Source organism: Lissotriton vulgaris, chromosome 5, assembly GCF_964263255.1.
Source record: "Lissotriton vulgaris chromosome 5, aLisVul1.2, whole genome shotgun sequence".
NCBI lineage: Eukaryota > Metazoa > Chordata > Amphibia > Caudata > Salamandridae > Lissotriton > Lissotriton vulgaris.
In genome coordinates, this window is record NC_141693.1 from 185,722,452 (window position 1) to 185,742,671 (window position 20,220).

At 44.2% G+C, this 20,220-nt stretch overlaps 1 protein-coding gene across 10 annotated transcripts in view; it reads right to left on the reverse strand.

Annotated features, from left to right (window-relative positions):
- Positions 1-20,220, reverse strand: part of EHMT1 (euchromatic histone lysine methyltransferase 1) — an 834,115-nt gene that overhangs the window by 307,321 nt on the left and 506,574 nt on the right. For all 10 annotated transcript variants that reach the window (XM_086921124.1, XM_086921127.1, XM_086921128.1 and 7 more), the window contains one exon: positions 10,270-10,392. In XM_086921124.1, the coding sequence (XP_086777250.1) occupies positions 10,270-10,392 (123 nt within the window). The remainder of the gene's footprint in view (positions 1-10,269; positions 10,393-20,220) is intronic.

Consider the following 20,220-nt stretch of genomic DNA (forward strand, 5'->3'; position numbering starts at 1 on the left):
GTTGGGATCTTGGAGAAGAGGTGAGTACCCCAAAGGAGGGCACAGAGGGCCGTGGGGCGCCGGGTGCAGGGGTGTCTTTGGGTGTCGGGAAATCTTACCCTCGGCTGGACGCGGTTGGAGGGGGCCCAGGTTCTGATGTCTGCAGGCGTCATCTGGGTCGTCAAGGAGGGTCTTTGGGCACTGGACTTCGGGTCCCAGTCGCCGGGGCGGCGTCCTCGTGGTTGAGATATCACAACATCAAGTACAGCTTGTTTTTACCTGCCAAACTACGAGTCCAGTACGATGGCCGAGTCCACTTTTATGAAACCCCAGAGGAGGTGCTGGAATGGCTGGACATGTTAGGACAGAAAGGAAGTGCTGGTCCTCCAAGACAAGTTGATTCTAGAAAGGGCCCAGTGTAGCACAGTAGGAAGACAACATCAGATACTGCGGCGAACCAGGAGGTTACAACTGCAATTAAATTCTTGTTTGCCAGGAATGCAACATAAGATCAGAGGTGCCAGGATCATTGGATCAGAGTGCCTTTTCCCAGATCAGACTGGTGCCTGACACCCTGAGTGACAGTACAGACGCTGGATAGCTCTTACGTGAATGACTGTCACCAACCACAGTATATAACAGGAGAGGGGGGATCTTGTGTTATTTTTTGTCTTGGGTTTTGCCAAAATGGCTGGGAGTTGTGCAGTGGCGGCTGGTCCATTAGGGGCGCTGGGCAGCGCCCCCTATGCATCATCGACAACAAGAAGAAACTGTTCACTGCAGTTCGGGCATGTAAACAGACAAATTGACATCTTTGACAATTTGTCTGTTTACATTTCCGGCCTGTTCTTCACTCAGGTGAAGTGTGCATGTCACAGCGCACGCAGGCAGGCGAGAGCAGGAGTCCGGTAGATGGGCTGCGCATGTACGAGAAGGGCGCTCTTAACCTTCAGCTCCCCACTCTATTCACAATACATTAGGTATGCTGTGCATGCCTAGTGTACAGCAGGCGTCGGAAGATAGGGTCCTGCTCGCCCCATGCCCTATCAAGTGCCAGGGATACAGACGAGTAGCAGCCCGCAGTCTTCTGATTTGGCAATGTATTACTTTTGAGCGGCAGTTTGACGAAGAGCACAAAAGAGCGGGCGAAGTTAGTTCTCAGCCTGGCTCCATCTCCCTCTGTGCCTGCGATCCCGGTGACTTTATTTGGCACACACAGCGTTTCTTTGCCAGCGCTGGTGTTGTATTTGGGGTCATGCGGAGGATGTTCAGCAGCGCCCGCGGCATTGCCCTTTGGTTTACAGAGAGGGTCCTGGCCGGCAACCAGGATTTCATTCTGCAGAGAAGAAAGGGGCATGGCAAAGGCAGACAGAGGCAGCGGGCTGACAGGTAAGATGAAGAGATTCCGAACTGCCTTGATGTAACCTAGGCTCAAAACAAATATTGTTATAAAAAAATATGCACTCCGTGTAAGTATGTGCAGTGAATGCATGAATACAGTTCTGTAAATGCATGACAGCCACGAGCCATAGAATTACTGAGAGCTGTGTTTCGGCATACATTGCGTACCACAAAGTAAATAGACTTGTCAATTCTGCCTCTGCTTTCTCCAATGTAGGAAACTGCTGTTCGACCACCCGCTGTCTTCAACAGAGTATACCCCAGTGTGCACATTTATACATACACACGCATACATATTTCTCATCCTCTCTCCCAACATATTCATGCTTATGTAAACGCAACTCCTTTCTGTAGTTCAGCCCACTGATGAAATAAGGCCCCGATAATTATTCTTTTCGCGTTACCCAGCGCCTGCCTCAGAACCTTGCCAGGGTATAACACAAAGTATGCTGCACAATTTGTGGAGGAAAAGAAGGCCTCTCTATTTAAAACACCAAATATGTGTGAAAACACCCTTTGACTTTAATGATGCTATTGTTCAAACCACTCAAAATGAGTGCACATTCGAAACATTTCGAAGCAGGGCTTCTATATGGGCATTTTTTCAAGGTCTCCCCTTCCATTACACCCCCGCTTCATGAACACGCATGCACACTCTGCACAGCGACGATTCTGCAACCCAGCACTGCAGTTTTTCTCATCTTTACATTGGCATTGTTCATAATGTAGTGCCAGCTGTTTGAGCTTTTCCCGGGTCCTTCAGCCTGTGCACTTATTACCATGGTAAGACGTTTTGAGGGCCGCGTTGGGCCGTTGCTCCTGCGATGTGGGGGAAAAAAAAGAAATGTAATAATAAAAAAATCTAATAATAAAAGTGCTTAAAGGCCTCTGCTGCCGGACCGGCACGTCACTAAATAGACAACTTTCCAGCTCACTGCAGATGAACCAGGGACGCGTATCGACACACGGAGCTTCCGAGCACTTCAGGGTAACCAGCAGAGCTTTTAACAGAGCAGAGTAATCCGTTTGTATAGATGCATATTTGAGAGAGTCTGTCTGAGAGTTTGTGTGTATCAATGTGTGTCTGAACGTGGCTTTTGTGTGTGTGCAGTGCATTTTTTTCATGTGACAGTATATTTATGGGTGCGTTAGGGTTTATGTATGTTTTAGCGTGTGTAATTGGATGTGTCTTTGTATGGGGCTGTGAGTCTGTGTATTAATCTACTTGTTTCTATTTCCATTATGAACTGGGGTATTTTTCAAAAGCCTTGCATGCTGCACCTCTTGTGGTTTTAATGTCAACTGATTTACGAGTTCCTGTTCCTGCCTGCAAAAGCTGGAGTGGGCAGTGAATGCACTGTTGCTAATAGGCGATGAAATTCAGTCCAGTGTGCGGCTACCAATTGACACAAAACACTATGAAAGGATAATCTACACATACGGACCAACATCAACTTAACCTTCCAAGGGATTGATGACTCCCTCATTCTTAAATCGCGTCCCCTACACATTCTAGCACCCTGATGCCCTGAAATGCTGCATTTTGATGTTGCCAGTTAGGTTCACGCTTTATAAAATACAAACACAATCTTTATGCAAATTCATTATGGGTTTAGGTGGACCACCTGCTGGGTGTTACCTATACACATCTTCCAAGAGCGAATGGCTGAGAGTTCTGAACAGCAATAGCAGAGTGTGTTGTCCTTTCCCTGTGTTTGCATGAGGTCTGCTCTTCATGGAATCGAAGAATGTTGTGACACTCAAGAAATGTGGCATCCGACCATGAAAGATCAGACAAAGACCATGCACGGACCGATGCATTCAAAATGTAAGCAATTAAAAGTGCTTTCCTGAGTTATTAACTTTTCTAATTGACATGGCTGCTTTTGTTACTCTCGGAGGCTGAACAGCTCCTATGGAGCAGGGTCAAGACTGATTAGCATATGTAGTAGAATTAGAGGGCATGGGATGACCACAATACCACTTAAAGAAATTATTGCCACCGCTAATTGTGTAATATTTTCCTTTTCTGCATTTGTTACAACCTGAAGAAGTGCACATCATTTTTGGACAGAGAGTGGTTGCGTAGAATCCAACCTCCTTTTCTGCTTTTCACAACCTCAGGGTTTAAGGTGAGGGCACTGACACTATTTTATTTTTACAAAGTAGTTAAGGGCTATACTGTATTTATGTATGTGGTCTTTCACAATTGCTTTATTACCTTCTTGCTTTCTCAAATTTGCTTGAAAATGCACCATTTGCACACTCATTTTTCAAAATTTTCTCAGGGGAGAATCCCCCCTCCCCAAACATCTTATGCCGGTCGGACATTCTCCCTACCCTCACTCGCCACACTGCACTGAGCCACAACTTTTACACCGCACCACTTTCTAATGTCACCAGCCGCCACTGGAGTAGAGCCTCCTAGAGGGTTCAATCCTTGATGGGATGCCAACACCTGCTGCAACAAGCAGTTCTGAGAGGATCCTGCGCTGTTGACAATAAGTGCATGAACTATTCAATTCAGATTGTATGCCTGTCAATGTTGATAATTTAGGATTTCAGGGTGGTCAGGGGCTGCTCCCTTGGGAGTGACGAGACACATGGGGATGCAGTGTATGATACAGTATACAGTAATTGCATGTACGGTGCAACATTTGTCTGCTCTGTTGTGGGAAGTCCATCATTTAGTGGTCTGAAAAAGTGCCTACATAGGGCCTGAGGATCGGGGTGACACTGCTTCCCAACCAGTATCACACTTAGAACTTGCTTTAGTCGGTAGCTGGGTGGGTCGGAGAGTGGCAAGCGGGGTTGTGACTGATTTCCTTCTGGCCATAGGGTGAGCTGGACGGTGAACGGTATATTCTGCTGGGAGGAAGGGGGAGTTGGAAATTCGTTCTTTGTCTATTCTTATGTTATTGTTTGGTTCTGGGACAGTTCTCTTGAGGTTCATGACACCATCGCTTGACCTCCAGTAATGACATAGTCCAGTGGGAGGGCCCTCTGAACCTGGACAGAGAGTCTGGTTGGGGAACAACTAGGTACCTTACGTTTGGTAGGTTTTGGGTCGTATGGGGGTCAGCAATCAATATCTTAAATGGGCTCTGCTGCTTTATGCAGCTCCTGTTGCCAGGATACGGGTGGGCAGAACTGTTTCAAGACAGATAAACTTGTGTAGAGGGACTAGACAGGCGTGCCCGTTGTTCCCCCTGCTTTTTGCGGTCGCTCTGGAACCACTGTCAATCCGTGTAAGAAAGGTAATGGATAGCTGAGGAATAAAACTGGGGAACACCCATCATGTGATATCGCTACATGAGGATGACACGAGGGTCTACCTGCAACAGCCAGAGAGATCCCTCCGTATATTGCTACAGGAGCTGCGGATATTTGGCTAACTCTCGGGACAACATATCAATCCCGGCAAGTCTAAGGTGATGTCGATTTATTTATTTATTTATTTATTTTTGGCAATTTTTAAAGCGCTGCAAATTACCTGTAGGTGTCTCGGCGCTAGCAGCTAAAGGTTAACTTACCAGATAATAAACAGTGAAACAGTGATTAAAGTGATCTACAGGAATGTCATTGAGAAAACAGCCAAGTCTTTCTGAAGACAATCAAAGAAGGACTGATCTTTATATTAAGGGGAAGAGAGTTCCACAATTTCGCCGTGGGCAGTTTGGCAATGCCTCAGCTGGAATTGCGACCCGAGATAGACCTGCCGTGGGCTGCAGAGGGGGAGAGATACTTAGGGATATGACTGACCAACTCCGATGATACCTTTCATGCAGCCAACCTGGGCCGTATTTTGGAAGGATTGCAGGGCTCTGTTCGCTTCTGGGCTGATTTACCACTTTCAATTATGGGACGTATAGCAATCGTTAAAATGATTATACAGCTGCGGTGTCTCTACATACTAAAACACTCTGTTTATGTGATGCCGAGGTCGTACTTTAGTACCTTGGACGCCCTAATTGGTACTCTTCGGTGGTGGAGGGGCGAGGGGGGGACGACAAGTCAGACTGACTACGTTGCAGAGGACATGGGAAGGGGGTGGACTTGAGGTCCCACGGTTAGACTTGTACATATGGCATCTCAACTTCAATACACAGTACAATGGTTCGATGATGGGGACAATTGGGAGAAGGATTTACTGGGAGGGAATCCCTGGTGGAAGTCTTAATGATGGGGTTATCGATCCCTGATACTCGCCCATATGTGATATGACATGTGGCAATACTGTAGGAACGAGCAATAAGACAGGTATTCCAGCGTAAATGTCACTAAGTCTTTGCCTACCTCAAGCGCTATTGGATATTGATCGCTTTTTATGCAAGAAACCCAATTATGGGGCGCGACTGTGTGGCCTCACTCCGTTAGAGATGGAGGGAACAGGGGCAACTTCTTATTCTGACTTTGCTCGTGGGACCCTTCCTTGGGTGGTCCCTGGTGTACCTTTCAAAAAATTTGCGGTGACGGCAGACCTGGATAAGTGATATGGTATTCTGCATGGCACAGAGGATGCCCATGAATTCTGCCTGGTCAATGTATACACTCCCCCGAAATATGACAGGACTTTCTTTGGGGCTGTATTAACAGGGGCGCAGCGGTTTCTGCCCGCGGAGTTGATTGTAGCGGGGTACTGTAACTGTGTGCTCGACGAGGCCATGGGCTGGCTCCTGGTGCAACAAGGTACAAAGCAATTCTGAAAGACGCCCTGAGGCAACTGATAAGGGGCATGGGGTTGTTGTGCATCTGGAGAGCTCAGCACCCCCAGACATGCACCTACTCCTGCCTCACACAGTAGATTATACTACTTCCTTACAAAGGTGGAGGTCACACAAAGCATGACAGAGACTACATACTTGACCAGATACATCTGAGACCACTCAACCTTACTTATGACTTACTATCTGACTAGGAGAGTGCTGCGGTTCCCACTGTGGCGCATGCGGCCTGAGACCAACACAGACCCAATCTTGTAGGGGTGTGACAGTTGATTTCCTAACGGATTACCTTACCATGAACTGGGAGAGCACCCAGCTGAGGGCGACAGAGTGGGATGCCATTAAGATAGTCAGGCATGGCAAACACTAGGGATATCAGACAAAAGTTAGAGAGGAACCTGAAGACAGAGGAAGAAAAGCTGGCTAGTCAAAAGGTTGCTACAGCAAGATCCGAGGATGCGTCCAGAGTGGGAGATACTAAATACCAAGTTCTTTTCTCATGGGAGCACCTAGAAGAGCATGTCCGGCTGTCTTATAGACTGCAATTATATATAGAGGGGACAAAGCAAGTAGAATATTGGCCAGGATAATCAAACAAGAATGCCACCCAGAACCTGTACTAGTAATTAAGGATTCATCAGGAAAGAAGGTTCGCATGCAACAGGCCATTAATGAGGCCCTGGTGGTTTATACATCACCTGGCATGGTCTCAGATCATGAGGTGACAGTCTAACTTGATTTGTTGCCGCTAATAAGGCTGGAGAAATCTGACTGGACGTAACTCAAAGGGTCATTAACCAAACAAGAATTATTGCAGGCCATGGACTCTAAGACAGATAAGGCCCCAGGTGGAGATGGTCTTTCTGCTGAACTCTATAAAGCTCTTCTGATAACTATGGCCAATAAATTACGACTGGTCTATCTACCTGCTGAACTCCATAAAGCTCTTCTGATAACGATGGCCGATAAATTATGATTGGTCTGTCATGAAGTTCTAGAGAGGGGAGTGCTCACTGTGTCCATGCGTGAAGCGCTCGTAGTGTTAATACACAAACCCGGGAAAGACCTTCTGGATGCAGCCTCCTACCGCCCTGTGTCATTATGAAATGTGGACCAAAAGATACTTGGCCAAATACTATCAAAGCGCTTCTGCCACCACCTCCCGAAATTGGTCCCCCCCTGACCAATCTGTATTTATCCCCTGTAGAAACACACTATGCAACCTGCAAAGGTTGGTGCATGTCTTTCATGTGCCTTGATTGGCATAGGATCAATATGCACTTGCTTTCCTAGATATAGAGAAGCCGTTCGATTTGGTTAGCTGGGAAAATATGTGGCACGTGCTTGAAAGAATGGGGCTGGGTCACAAATTTGTTTCCTGGATTAAACTGTTATCTGCTCAACCACGGGGGCGCTTGCATAAGGGTGCCTGGCGTCGAAGGCGATCACGCAACAATGGGGGGAACTCAACAGGGGTTTCCCCTTTCCCCTTGCTGCTCCAACTGGCTGTTGAACAGGTGGCATGTAGGCTGAGACAGGTGTTGCATGGCTGGGGTAAACGGGTGGGCCAGACGACTCATGTCATGTCCTTCTATACTGATGTCTTCATGATTTATCTGCGTCAACCAGACATCTTCCCCAACCCTTTAAACGTGATGATGGAATTTGGAGAGCTCTTGGGACTGCATGTTTTGATCAAAACCTGCATTGTTCCCACTGGGCCAGTTGAGGGAGATTGAGGCCACTTGCCTTCCTGAGTCAGGACTGCCTTGGGATAACAATAGTGTGAATTACCTTGGCATGCATGTAGCACATGGAATACACACACATGTGCCATAATTTAAATCTGGGGCTAGTGATTGCTTCTCTTAGGCTGTACATTAAATTCTGGAATACTCCGGTTCTCATTAATGGGAAAGATTGCCCTAATTAAGATGACCCATTAAAGATAATGGATTAGACCCTCGTCATTCAAAACCTGGGTATTAGTAATACAATTTACAATGGGTTCTGTAGAAAATAACCAATTGCTTTGTAAACAATGTTCAATAAATTATATAATATACATTTTTCACGCATGTTGGAACAAGGTCTAATAAGCATTTCTTAGACACCAAACAAAACACACCGAAGATACAGATTCAGATGTTCATATCAAATATTTAGTACTTTTGTATATGGCTGTCACATATATGATTTAAACAACAGACCACATATATAATGTGACTTTTGTGAGTCAAATGACATAAGGTGAAAGGTGGTGCGACAAACATACTAGGCGTACAGTTTACAAACATGTAATGAAACAATGTGGGTCTGTCCTATTAGATTATCTAACATGCTCTAACCACACTCTTAATTTCCTTTTTCTTGCTATTGGGGTGAGGAGACTATGGACATGAAATTAACCCAACAAAGATGATGCCAACGCTTTTATTTGCTGCAGGAAACAATGTACTAGATACCCCGGAGTGTCTTTTGGGAACTGGACAAGCTACCCCCTACGGGCTGGGAAGCGTTGTAGAGTGGGACTCAACAACCTGCAGCTGGATTTGGGATAGAGGTGGTATCAAAGTCTGTGATCTCAAGAATGTACTATCTTGCACAGCATCTACAGCACGCTGTGCACTGGTTCGACAACTAACCCAAGTGGCAAAAAACCCTACTGGTCGACTGTAGGGGTGTGGAGTCGGGGAGAAGAGGACATGGGAGCCATGCTATTGCAGGATAATAGTATGCCTGGGACAATGCCTGATGTGTTGAGGGTGATATGTGGCGTCTGGGAAAGTGTTGCAGGTAGTGGAGACATTGAAAACCTGCCATTCTTGCAAAATAAACGATCAAAGTCAGGAAGGGGCTGTATTATTCTGGGAGAATTCTATCCATCGGGCTGATTTTACACTATTCAGGAAGCGTGGAAGACTTTTGGGGAGGGCATGCATAGGTCAGTTCCTTCAATATGCCAAAATGACGGACAAAGATCGAGAAATTTCGCCAAGATTATCAGATGCCCTAGAACCTACGCAGACGATTGTAGCAATGCTAACGCTGGTGGTCGGTCGAAGATTTATTACCCATATATACCATTCCCTGCGGGCAAACAGGCCCACGCTCCCCCCTTGGGGTGGAGGCCACATTGCAGCGGGTTAGTGAGTTCTCAATTACGACTGAATAGTGGGTTAGGATTTAGAGGGGTATGTGAAGTCTCTGCTAAGTCACAGTTTAAACTCACTCAATATAATTTAGTGCTTATTACATACCTCTCACCCAAACACATCACACTATATACACACACCTCCAGGAGTGCGGGTTGCACACAATGTGGATACACAGCAGCAGACTTCTTTCACGTCGTCTGGAGCTGCCCAGAGACGGTTTGTTATTGGGATGAGATACTGGGACATTTACAAAGTGCTAGGGGTAGGCGATCCTTAGGAACCTAAAGCAGTGCTTGTTACGATTGGTACTTGGTAGGAAGAACAGAAAGCTCAGTATGAAATTGGTACTGCTTGAATTGACCCAAGCTAAGCGACATATAGGTATACAATGACAGAGACCGACCCCCTCCCCATGAACTGGCTGCAAGACATGACGGAATGGGCTGGGGTGGAAGATGCACATATGAAAAAGTATGGAGAGATGATAAAAGAGCAGATGAACTGCTATGATCCATGACCTTGATAATGCCAACCCCGCTGCCTCTCTGGCAACACAGTATGTGAATGATTTTTTTTTTGAGGGAGGGTGGTGAGCCTGACCAGGTGTAGTGTTCACGATCTATGATGGGGATAAAATGTCATTAATGAGGCTTTGGGTTGTGATGTGATGACAGCAGCTGGAGGTGGTCTGAGGAAAATGCACCCGTTGCATTGTCTGCTGTCCTTCAAAATGTGAATCCGTACTGAGCGAGAGCGTGGGGGTGGGAGGTGGCATACAATTCGATTTATTGAGTTTTACTACATTGTACTTTAAGAAGTTCTCAGGGCATTCAGTGTTATATAATATTAAGGCACTCGATATGGCACCTTGCATGGTGACTGGTTATCCTGTGGAAATTCCTATGGATATATTGGATGCTGTTCTGTCTCCATTAGCATTTCGAAAAACATTTCACTATAGAGACACAAATCTAACTAAATGCTGGTATGCCACTGTTACACTTTACCTTGGGGTCCAGAAGAGCTCCGGCTTTGACCAAGTACTTCACAGTGTTTAAATGGTTGTTCTCTGCGGCCTCCATTAGTGGGGTTTTCTGTTCCTCAGAGCAATTATCTAGGTTAGCACCAGCCTGAAGAGGAAAGAAGAGATTAATATTGAGCCAAATATTTACCTTTTGGGTATTAAATGCATTTCTGGAAGGGATGATGGGAAACAGAAAAATCCTCTGTCCAAAGATACCTTAGTTACAGGGGTTAGTTAAAGCAAAACTGTGGTGTAAAAAAAAAAAAAAGGAGTAAAGCAGGGGGGAGCCACAAACGTAGTAGATATCCCATCCACTGATTTCATCAAGTTATGATCAATCCTCACTCCAAGGGCACAGCACCACCAGAACATTTTCCCAGGGATAACTGCATCATTCCCTGACTAGGTGAGCCTTCCAAAAGTCAATCAAAACCCACCTTCAAGGTTTTAACTCTCCCTGCCCCACCAAATATTGGGCAATATTGCTCACCTGCCACTGGCGTAGCACCCCATCCAGCATTGCAGAAACCTTGCGTCTACAGTGGCAGGGTCCAGTCAGCCAATACACTAGAAGTTGGTCGTTTTTCAGGGGGCATCTGTAAGATGCTCTCCAAGTGCATTTTATAGCAAATCAAACACTGCCATCAGTGTGGGTTTATTATGCTGAGAGGTTTGGTACCAAACTTTCCACTTTTCAGTAAAGCTATCATGGAGCTGTGGAGTTCGTAATGACAAACCCCCATGAACTCAAAATGGCTTAACTGCACTTACAATGTCTGCGAATGGCACAGACACTGCAGAGGCTATGCTGTCACCTGTGGTATGGCGCTCCCTGCCTTATGGCTATAAGACCTGCTGGAGGGGTGACTTACCCATACCACAGCAGTGCTGGTGGTATTGGCACAAAGGGGGATGATGGACGGAGCGCTTGAGCAACCCCAGTCAACTGATCTGGGTTTAATCCATCACCATTCTTTAGCTCACTCATCCACCCCAGTTCAGACATGGCCATATGCAAATCAGTCTGACCCTGTGCCTCATGGGAACAGTCCAGACCGAACTGCCAAGCCATGTCTTCCCTGGACCGGAAACAAGCATCCTGGGACCGGTTTCGGATTCATAAACAGGGATGTGTGCCATGTCGACTCTTTAGTTTGCTTTGTATCAAAACACGGAGTCTGCAATGGCAGTGTGTAGGTGTTAAGGTTAGGGGTCTCTGAGGGTGGCATAATACATGTTGCAGCCCACAGAAGCCTCTCAGGTTACAGGGCCCTTTGTACCAGGGGTACATTTTACAAGGAACATACATGCGGGCCAATTGTGGAAACACAGGTATGTTTTCTGGTAACAAACAGGTGCTTGGGTCTAGTTAGCAGGGTCCCAGCACACATTCAGTCAAGTTAGCATCAGGCATCTGGCAAAATGTTAGGGGGTAATCATGCAAAAAGGGGCACTTTCAGACAAGGTTAAGCTAGTTTTGGCACCTACTTGTCCTTTCCAATGCCTGGGCTTAAAAAGTTTAAACAAAAATACAGAAGTGGCTTCTTGCAAACACAAATGCACATCTAAGACAAAGTTACGGGGTGTAGTCATTAGTAGTTAATAGTCTTTGTGGTGCTAACTTGGCACTAGGCCCCCAAGCCACCCGGAGGGTACACTCCCCAGATAAGGCTCTTGGGAAAAACGTATGCAGAAAAAAAGTACAGAAGCGCACATTTATTAGTCCATACAGTAATGCTAAATCTAGGCAAGTAGAAACTCTAAAATAAAGAAGACAAGGTGAATATCTGTAATGTTCTCTTCTTTTACACCTTTTTTTTTATTCTTTGAGTACATCGCAGGTCTTGATACAAATAGCGCAAAGAAAGGCAGCCAACATGTGTTTAGTCTTTTGGACTTTTTCAAGGCTAGAGGGTCTTGTCCAAAAAAGTAAAAGAAAGGAAGCAGAACTGTTTTTTTTTCGTGGCGTACTAAGATCAGCTATGTCTATGCTTGTGCAAGCCGTCTGTTCTGCATATACGTGGATCATGAATTGGGGGAAAATAATCCAGAAAGTCATGCAAAAAGCACCTTTAAACGTTACGGACGAGTAGCCCCAAAGGACTGAGGCGAAGACAAAATAAAAAAGAGGGACAAGGAGGCCGTGATAAGCCTATCACGAGCTCTGCATTAGACGTGGCTTCCCCGAATTAAAAATTTGTTCTATTCATTCAGAAAGTGAATGAGCAATAAATACCTTTATTTTTTTACTAATTGTTTCTTATCGGGAGGGGGGGTTTGTCAAGTGAGCTGTCTTATAATTATTGTAAAACAAAAGGCTGTAAAATGTCAGGGATTCTTTTTCTAACACACATTTAAACAGCTTGTAAATGAATAGTACAAGTATTTCGAAATATATCAGAAAAACAAAAGATTTTGTTTGGGGTGATTCAGAAGTGTGATGCAAACAAAGATTTAAGTAGGAGCAAAGCAAATCACAACACTTTCTTAGGCGATGTGCAAATGACATATTTGCATAATCTAAACTTCCAAACATTCTATACTATATAGTTTTATCAGTAAAAAGCACATGTTAGTGGTAACTGTTGTGGCCATTTCAAAGGAAAATCTGCTGATCGTAAATAAGTGAGCTACCACTTCATGCACGTATTTATTGAATGTGATAGTTTTTAAACATGATATGGGAAACATTCCCGCTCTGATGACAATGCGGTTAAAGACCTAGGAGGCAAATCAGCGGTTATCTGTAGCCTATATGTGGTTAGAGTCTTATTTTTTATGGAGAAAAATGTAGTAGTCTATTAAAAAAAAGAGTTTTTGCACCGCAGTTAGGCTGAACTTGAGCATTTTACGGTACTCTAAATGAGAACTGAATGTGATAAAGAAGAAAATGGTAGGTCAGCAACTTAATATTTTCTCTGGATAACAATTTCAAACCAGTTTATGAATCAAGAGCATTATTATGAGGTCAAGTAGATTATTTAAGTCACTGGAATAGCAGTTCTAGTAACATTTTCAAGATTATACGAGGCCGGTGACAACAACACCAAGTCCAACTCTAGCTTATCATTTGACCCGCTGATGTCTCGGAATTTGTCTCAAGCTAATAAACAAATGGATGGAAGGCACCTACCAGAAGTGTAACCCTCATATTCATCAATAGCTAGAAACAACCAAAGAAGCAATTGTGGCTCACTGACATAAACCTATCTGAATGACCCTCAGCTGTCTGGCAATGTAAACCCATTTGGGAACTTCCTCGAAACAAACCTCGACACAAAGACAACAAACATAGCTTGGTACCATCCCTTTCTCCTGAAAAAAATAACATCTTTCCTTAATGAAACAGACTACAGAACAACAGTGCAATCTCTAGGCCCAACACTTAAACAAAGGCAAAACTCTGCTCCATGCCCCACACCACTCTTGCATCGCTTAAAAACATCCTACACACTGTGCTGCATCTCAAAGACCTTTGGATTAATGACCCCCTCCAGATCTGTATCATCTTCGAGATTAGCTGCATCACTTAAAGGGCCACTCCTAACTCAACCCTGACTTTACCAGGCCAAGAAACTAATCACCTTAAGCAGGGAATACCTAACCAGAAGCCATGGCATGCTAGACTGGGGCTAAATATGTGCTACAAGGTAAATAATTACCAAAAGCAGGTCCTCTTTAAACACCTCGCCAGGGAAAAACATCTCCATTGACATCAGAAGTTCTCTATCCACCTGAATTTCTGAAAGAAACGGAAGACTCGCCTCTTCAAGCCATCCTACACCTCCCCACCCCCTCACCCCCACACACAGTAGGAGCACACACTACTACTACTGAACTACACTGAACTGAACCAATGGACTCTTGCTTTTTGGTCTAGTGCTCTTCTGCTTCCCGTCAGGCTTACACTATAGACGTACCATGCATAAAATAGTGTAACAACGTATACAACATAATATTCTAGGAAGTGAGGAGAGTGGTGCTTCACAAAAGATCTGTAGATTTGTGACTGCTTGTATTAAACAGAAGTGCATTGTAAGAGCACGATATCAGTGTCTATAGTTTGGAAACAATACATGTTGCAGATTTAAACAAAGCTACATTGTGAGAGATATCTGCCTTGTATCTGCACTGAGATATCCATGTGAGGCACAAGCCCAGTCAGTGTGGCATTATGTAAGCTCTGAACGCATAACAGTATTAGGCTAACAATACATGTTGTATGTTACATTAGAGATGTCTTGTGGGAGCTTCGTGGATGTCTGTGAACGGTAACAGCAGTACACAGAGAAAGCCAGGATAGAAATGTTTTGCAATCAAATGGGAATGTCTCAGAGCTTGGATAGTACAGCAGTATATGCTTCTAGATAGGGATGCATTGTCAACGTATGATTGCCGTCTCATCACTAGCTTAGCAGTGCAGATAAACACAGAGGTGAATTGTGAGAGCTATGAGGCTGTCCCGGCTCCCACCTGCACACACATCTTTTAATAAAAAGTGCGACTTACTTGACCACAACAAATCGGGGTTAAAGGATAACGGCACCAGGAGCAAGACCAACCCGAATGGTCCTTACCAAAGTTAAAGTTTAGTCTTGTGGAGCTATAGGATGAGCTCAATTCCTTTTAGAAGTTATAATTTTCACAGAGTATCTCATAACTCGAAAATAATCCATACTGGTTGTTTTTGTGTCATTTTTGCACAATCGATCTTTTTTTAAATGCTGTACAGCTAGGCAACATGTGTTTTGAGGGATAACCCTCTTCTTCAGGGCTGATATTGTCTCTTGATATTTGCATCCATGCTACATTGTTACCAAATAATATCTTAGATGTAAGTCAAAGATTGCCCCATTTATGTGTCAGCAATGCTGTAGCATCTGCGACCATCACTAGTTAATGTTGCTTGCTTATACAATGACTAGCAGCCCGTCCCGACGTTGTCCGGGTATGAATTGCTGCCGGCCAGTAGTATATTGTTTTGTAGGATTTCGTTTTGATAGCATTTCTTATCTGTGACAGGCCTGTGAAACGCTCCGATTCACAGTGCACTGCTGATGCACTTAAGAGTGCGCGTTCAGTAGTGTGTGAACTCGAGTTTCCCTACTTTATTTTTCCTTGCAATATTATATAGCGCAAACTCGACAACATGGCATGAGCACAATTTACATTACAGAAGAACACATTCATTTGTGGTAGGCACGGGGGGACAAAGCGATTTGCCTGGAATCACAGGATGTTGAGCGGATGCCGAGATTCGAACGTGGTACAAAAGGGGGTGGTGATGGACAGAGCATCTGAATCAATCAAACACTCACACCCAGTAAAAAGATCTGGTTTTAATCCATCACCGTTCTTTAGCCACCCTGATTCGAACTTAGTTCCCCAGCTCTAAAGTTCGCAATTCTAGAACTTGTGGCGGGAGGTGTGTCTAAAAGTGTATGTCGGTGCTGGCCATCAATGAGAGAGACCTGTGCATTTTTCAAATTGGTGGTGAAAAAATATGAGTATGTTGCTGGAGATGTGGGCCCCCATGCCACCAATGTACTTACCAATGTATTTACTGGGGGAGGGTAAACACCCATTATTCCGCAACTTTCTTTCCGCATACCATCACTCCGCATACTTCCATTACAAAAGTAACATGACTCCGCAATGCCATTATAACGCATGGCCTTACATTTTATATGCTTTTACCACGCATACATTTACAACGAAATTCGTTGTAAATGCATGAATGGTAAAGTCATGTTTTTTTTAATGTTTGGATAAGGTAAGTATGGGTATAGGGGTATATGTTTTGGGGTTCTGAGGTATTTGTTTTGGGGTGTTTGGGTATTTTAAGGGTTCAGATATAGTTTTGGGTTATGGGGTACAGGGGTGGGTTTACGGATAGGTATGGGTTTTGGGGTACAGGGGTATATTAGGGTTCAGGCGGTCGGTTTGGGTTTTGGGGTACAGGGTTATTTTTATGGTTCAGGGGTAGGTTTTGGTTTTGGGGTACAGGGGTATTTTAAGGGTTCAGGGCTAAGTTTGGGTTTTGGGGTACAGGGGTATTTTAGGGTTCAGGGGTAGGTTTGGGTTTTGGGGTACAGGGGTATTTTTAGGGTTCAGGGCTAGGTCTGGGTTTTGGGGTACAGGGGTATTTTGGGGTAAAAATATGAGTATGTTGCTGGAGATGTGGGCCGCCGTGCCACCAATGTACTTACCGGGGGAGGGTAAACACCCATTATTCCGCAACTTTCTTTCCGCATACCATCACTCTGCATACTTTCATAACAAAAGTACCATGACTCCGCAATGCCATTATAACGCATGGCCTTACATTTTATATGCTCTTACCACGCATACATTCACAACGAAATTCGTTGTAAATGCATGAATGGTAAAGTCATGTGTTTTTTTTTAATGTTTGGATAAGGTAAGTATGGGTATAGGGGTATATGTTTTGGGGTACTGAGGTATATGTTTTGGGGTGTTTGGGTATTTTAAGGGTTCAGATATAGTTGTGGGTTATGGGGTACAGGGGTAGTTTTAGGGTTTAGGGATAGGTATGGGTTTTGGGAAACGGGTATTTTTAGGGTTCAGGGCTAGGTTTGGGTTTTGGGGTATAGGGGTATTTTTAGGGTTCAGGGGTAAGTTTGGGTTTTGGGGTACAGGGGTATTTTTAGGGTTCCGGGCTAAGTTTGGGTTTTGGGGTACAGTGGTATTTTAGGGTCAGGCGGTCGGTTTGGGTTTTGGGGTACAGGGTTATTTTTATGGTTCAGGGCTAGGTTTTGGGGTACAGGGGTATTTTTAGGGTTCAGGGGTAGGTTTGGGTTTTGGGGTACAGGGGTATTTTAAGGGTTCAGGGCTAAGTTTGGGTTTTGGGGTACAGGGGTATTTTAGTGTTCAGGGGTAGGTTTGGGTTTAGGGTACAGGGGTATTTTTAGGGTTCAGGGCTAGGTCTGGGTTTTGGGGTACAGGGATGTTTTTAGGGTTCAGGGGTAGGTTTGGGTTTTGAGGTACAGGGGTATTTATAGGGTTCAGGGCTAGGTTTCGGTTTTGGGGTACAGGGGTATTTTTTAGGGTTTAGGGATAGGTTTGGGTTTTGGGGTACAGGGTATATTTATAGGGTTAAGATGGTTTAGTGTTTAAGGGTGTTGGGGTATTTTAAGGAGTAAGGGTGGGTTATGATTATGGGGTGCAGGGGTATTTAAAGGGAGCAGGGTGGACACCCGGAGCTGGAATGTACAGAACCTGGGAAGAAAAAACAATGAAATATTGGTCACAGCACTCGCTTTTTTTCCCCCGTAATCCCGCGCCCCAGCACACGCCCTCAGCACACGCCCACAGCACACGATATGAGACATGGCATGAAGGGTAGAACGTATCACAAGCCCCCAGCGTTTGTCACACCTCAGCACACGCCCACAGCACAACACAGACACGCCCACAAGGGACTACTTTGCTGGCACAGTTCTTTTATCTTTTAAATGTGAAGTAGTGTGGCTCACTGGTTAGAGGCGGCAGACCCGAGAGCAGAGGACGGCCCGGGACCAGGGTTCGATTCCCGGCGCGGCAGGTTTCTGGACCAGGGTCAGCGGACTCGATAATTCTCTCGCCTCGGTGCCCACTCTGATCAGAGATCACACTCGGCAACTCTGGGCATTAGCTTGCCCCATCTTCACTAACGGCCCCACCAGACCGCCGGGGATGCCTGGTCTCACCCTGGAGATACCCATTAAGGGACCATCTCTCAGGGAAGCCAGGAAGGGTTTCGCAGCGGTCGAAGCGCCTTGGGACCCTCCGGGTAAGTAGTGCGCTATATAAATGCCTATACATTTACATTTATATGGTGGGCGTCTGCATAGCCTATGTCCTTCTGCTGCAACTGCACTTTCCAACGCTGTATTGGGTGTTGGGATTGGTGCTGTGGTTTCTGAAATTACCTGCCTCAAAGGTTTGGGCTCTCTCTTTATTATATTAGTATAGATTTCAAATAAAGTTAAATTTTGCAAAAAATACACAACAATGTACTTAAACTTGTCTCCTGTTTCAGGTTTACCCTATGTTCACAGTATATGGCCTCCAGAAACCAGTTTAATCATGTGCCTGTTTATTATGCCTTCCAACAAGTAAAACCTGAAAATGTAATCTGAGAGTTTCAAATGGAAGTAAATTATACCTCTACACAGGATCACATGTGGCATATGCATTTTAAGAAAGCCAAACAAGAAGCAGTGCTTTCAAACTGGCCCATGTCAGATCAGAGTAGAATGCCCAGTCTTTGATTTATCTTTGTAGTTTGGTGGCTGTTCTATTGTCCAATAATAAACTCAAGAACACAAATATCACAATGCAAATATGATCACGGCTGGGTAACCTGGTTGCTCGTGTGATATAAGAGCTCCAGAAGCAGTAACACAATATTTTATAAATATTCGTTTCAATTCACATAAATAGACTTTTCAGAGCTATGCTCTAATGCAGCCAACCCAAACTGTAGGTTGCGAGGTGATTTTGTTGAGGGTTACAAAAGCAATGAAAAAATTATGCCTTTAAAATCTGTATTTTTGTTGTCACGTTTGCTGAGCTTCGTAGAAGAGGTCAAATGTTAGGCTATGACTTCTGACAAATTGCGGCTTATTACTTTAACATAGATTGGTGTTTACAAACGCACCTCACTTTGCAGACAGAGAAATAAAGTGTATTATGTGACAATCTTGCTGGCATAAAAGGAAAGGGTGTTTTTGTAACAACAAATTACAAATACCTGCAAATGAACTTTACACATACAGCAATTAGGAAAGCAAAAGCAAAGCACTTTTTTTCAATTTTAAGTGCGATGGAAACGAATATTGTAATAAGAGCAAATCAGGGCACTGTACTTGATTCTACACAAATGTTAAGATTTTCACTGAAACCGTATTTCTACTCATTATCATTTATGTGCAATTTAGGTTTATCAGTAAAGCTGCATGTCTGTGTAAATTTAGAGGCCATTTTAATGGAAAATGTGCGGTCTGTAAATGACACACAACGCTTACATTACATTTTTTTAAAAATCGCACTTCATCTCTATTAAAGCGGGAAAATTTGTTGTTCTAAAAATGTGGTCCAGTTTCTAAAAGATTTGGGAACACTGCTCTAATGCCTATTTTAACTAGTCTATCACTTCTCTGACTCTTTTACACCTGTGATGGGCATGGTCTATGATGCTTCGAAGAGATCTGAGATTTACAGCAGATGCCCATTGGTGGTCTTGGATAACAGGGATCTTGAGAAACACCAAATAACAGTAAAGGGGCTGTGTTGTGGCTTCTGTACGCATGTGGTGGAGGGTTCCAGATCGAAGGGCAGGTATTCATGGGACACTCATCTTCATCAGATGCTCTTGAGTGGGAAGATGCATGGGTCTTAACTATAGTCTGAGTTAAATAATGTTGATCAGCGAACTGTTCAGGTTCCTCCTTACCTTTTATTCATACAATTACATTTTTTAAAAGGCTAAAGCTAAGAAAATACAATGTTCAATTCCAACGGTCTCAAATAATACAAAATCAGAGATTATTTTAATTTATCTGACTAGTGAAAATTATTTTGAGTCAAGGAACCAAAACTCTGTATTTGGCCTCAAGTGAAAGAGTGCACATCTGTATTTAAATCGGACTATATATTTTGCATATGCTTAGTCCACTCTTCACTTTTGTTTCAATCTACTTTAGGTCAAATTGCAGATTTTAGATGAAAGAACAAACTACCGCACACTAACTCACTTTGAGCTCAGCATTTGTCAAACCCACATTTGAAGCACCCACATGAAAAGGCTTTCTACCCTACGTTCTACTCTTTAAATCTTGTAAATGCACATATGGGACTACTAATCTGTACTCTAAATATTCAAGTTTAGCCACTATGAAAAGCAAAAATAGTCGTAAGTCTGAAGGGGTTC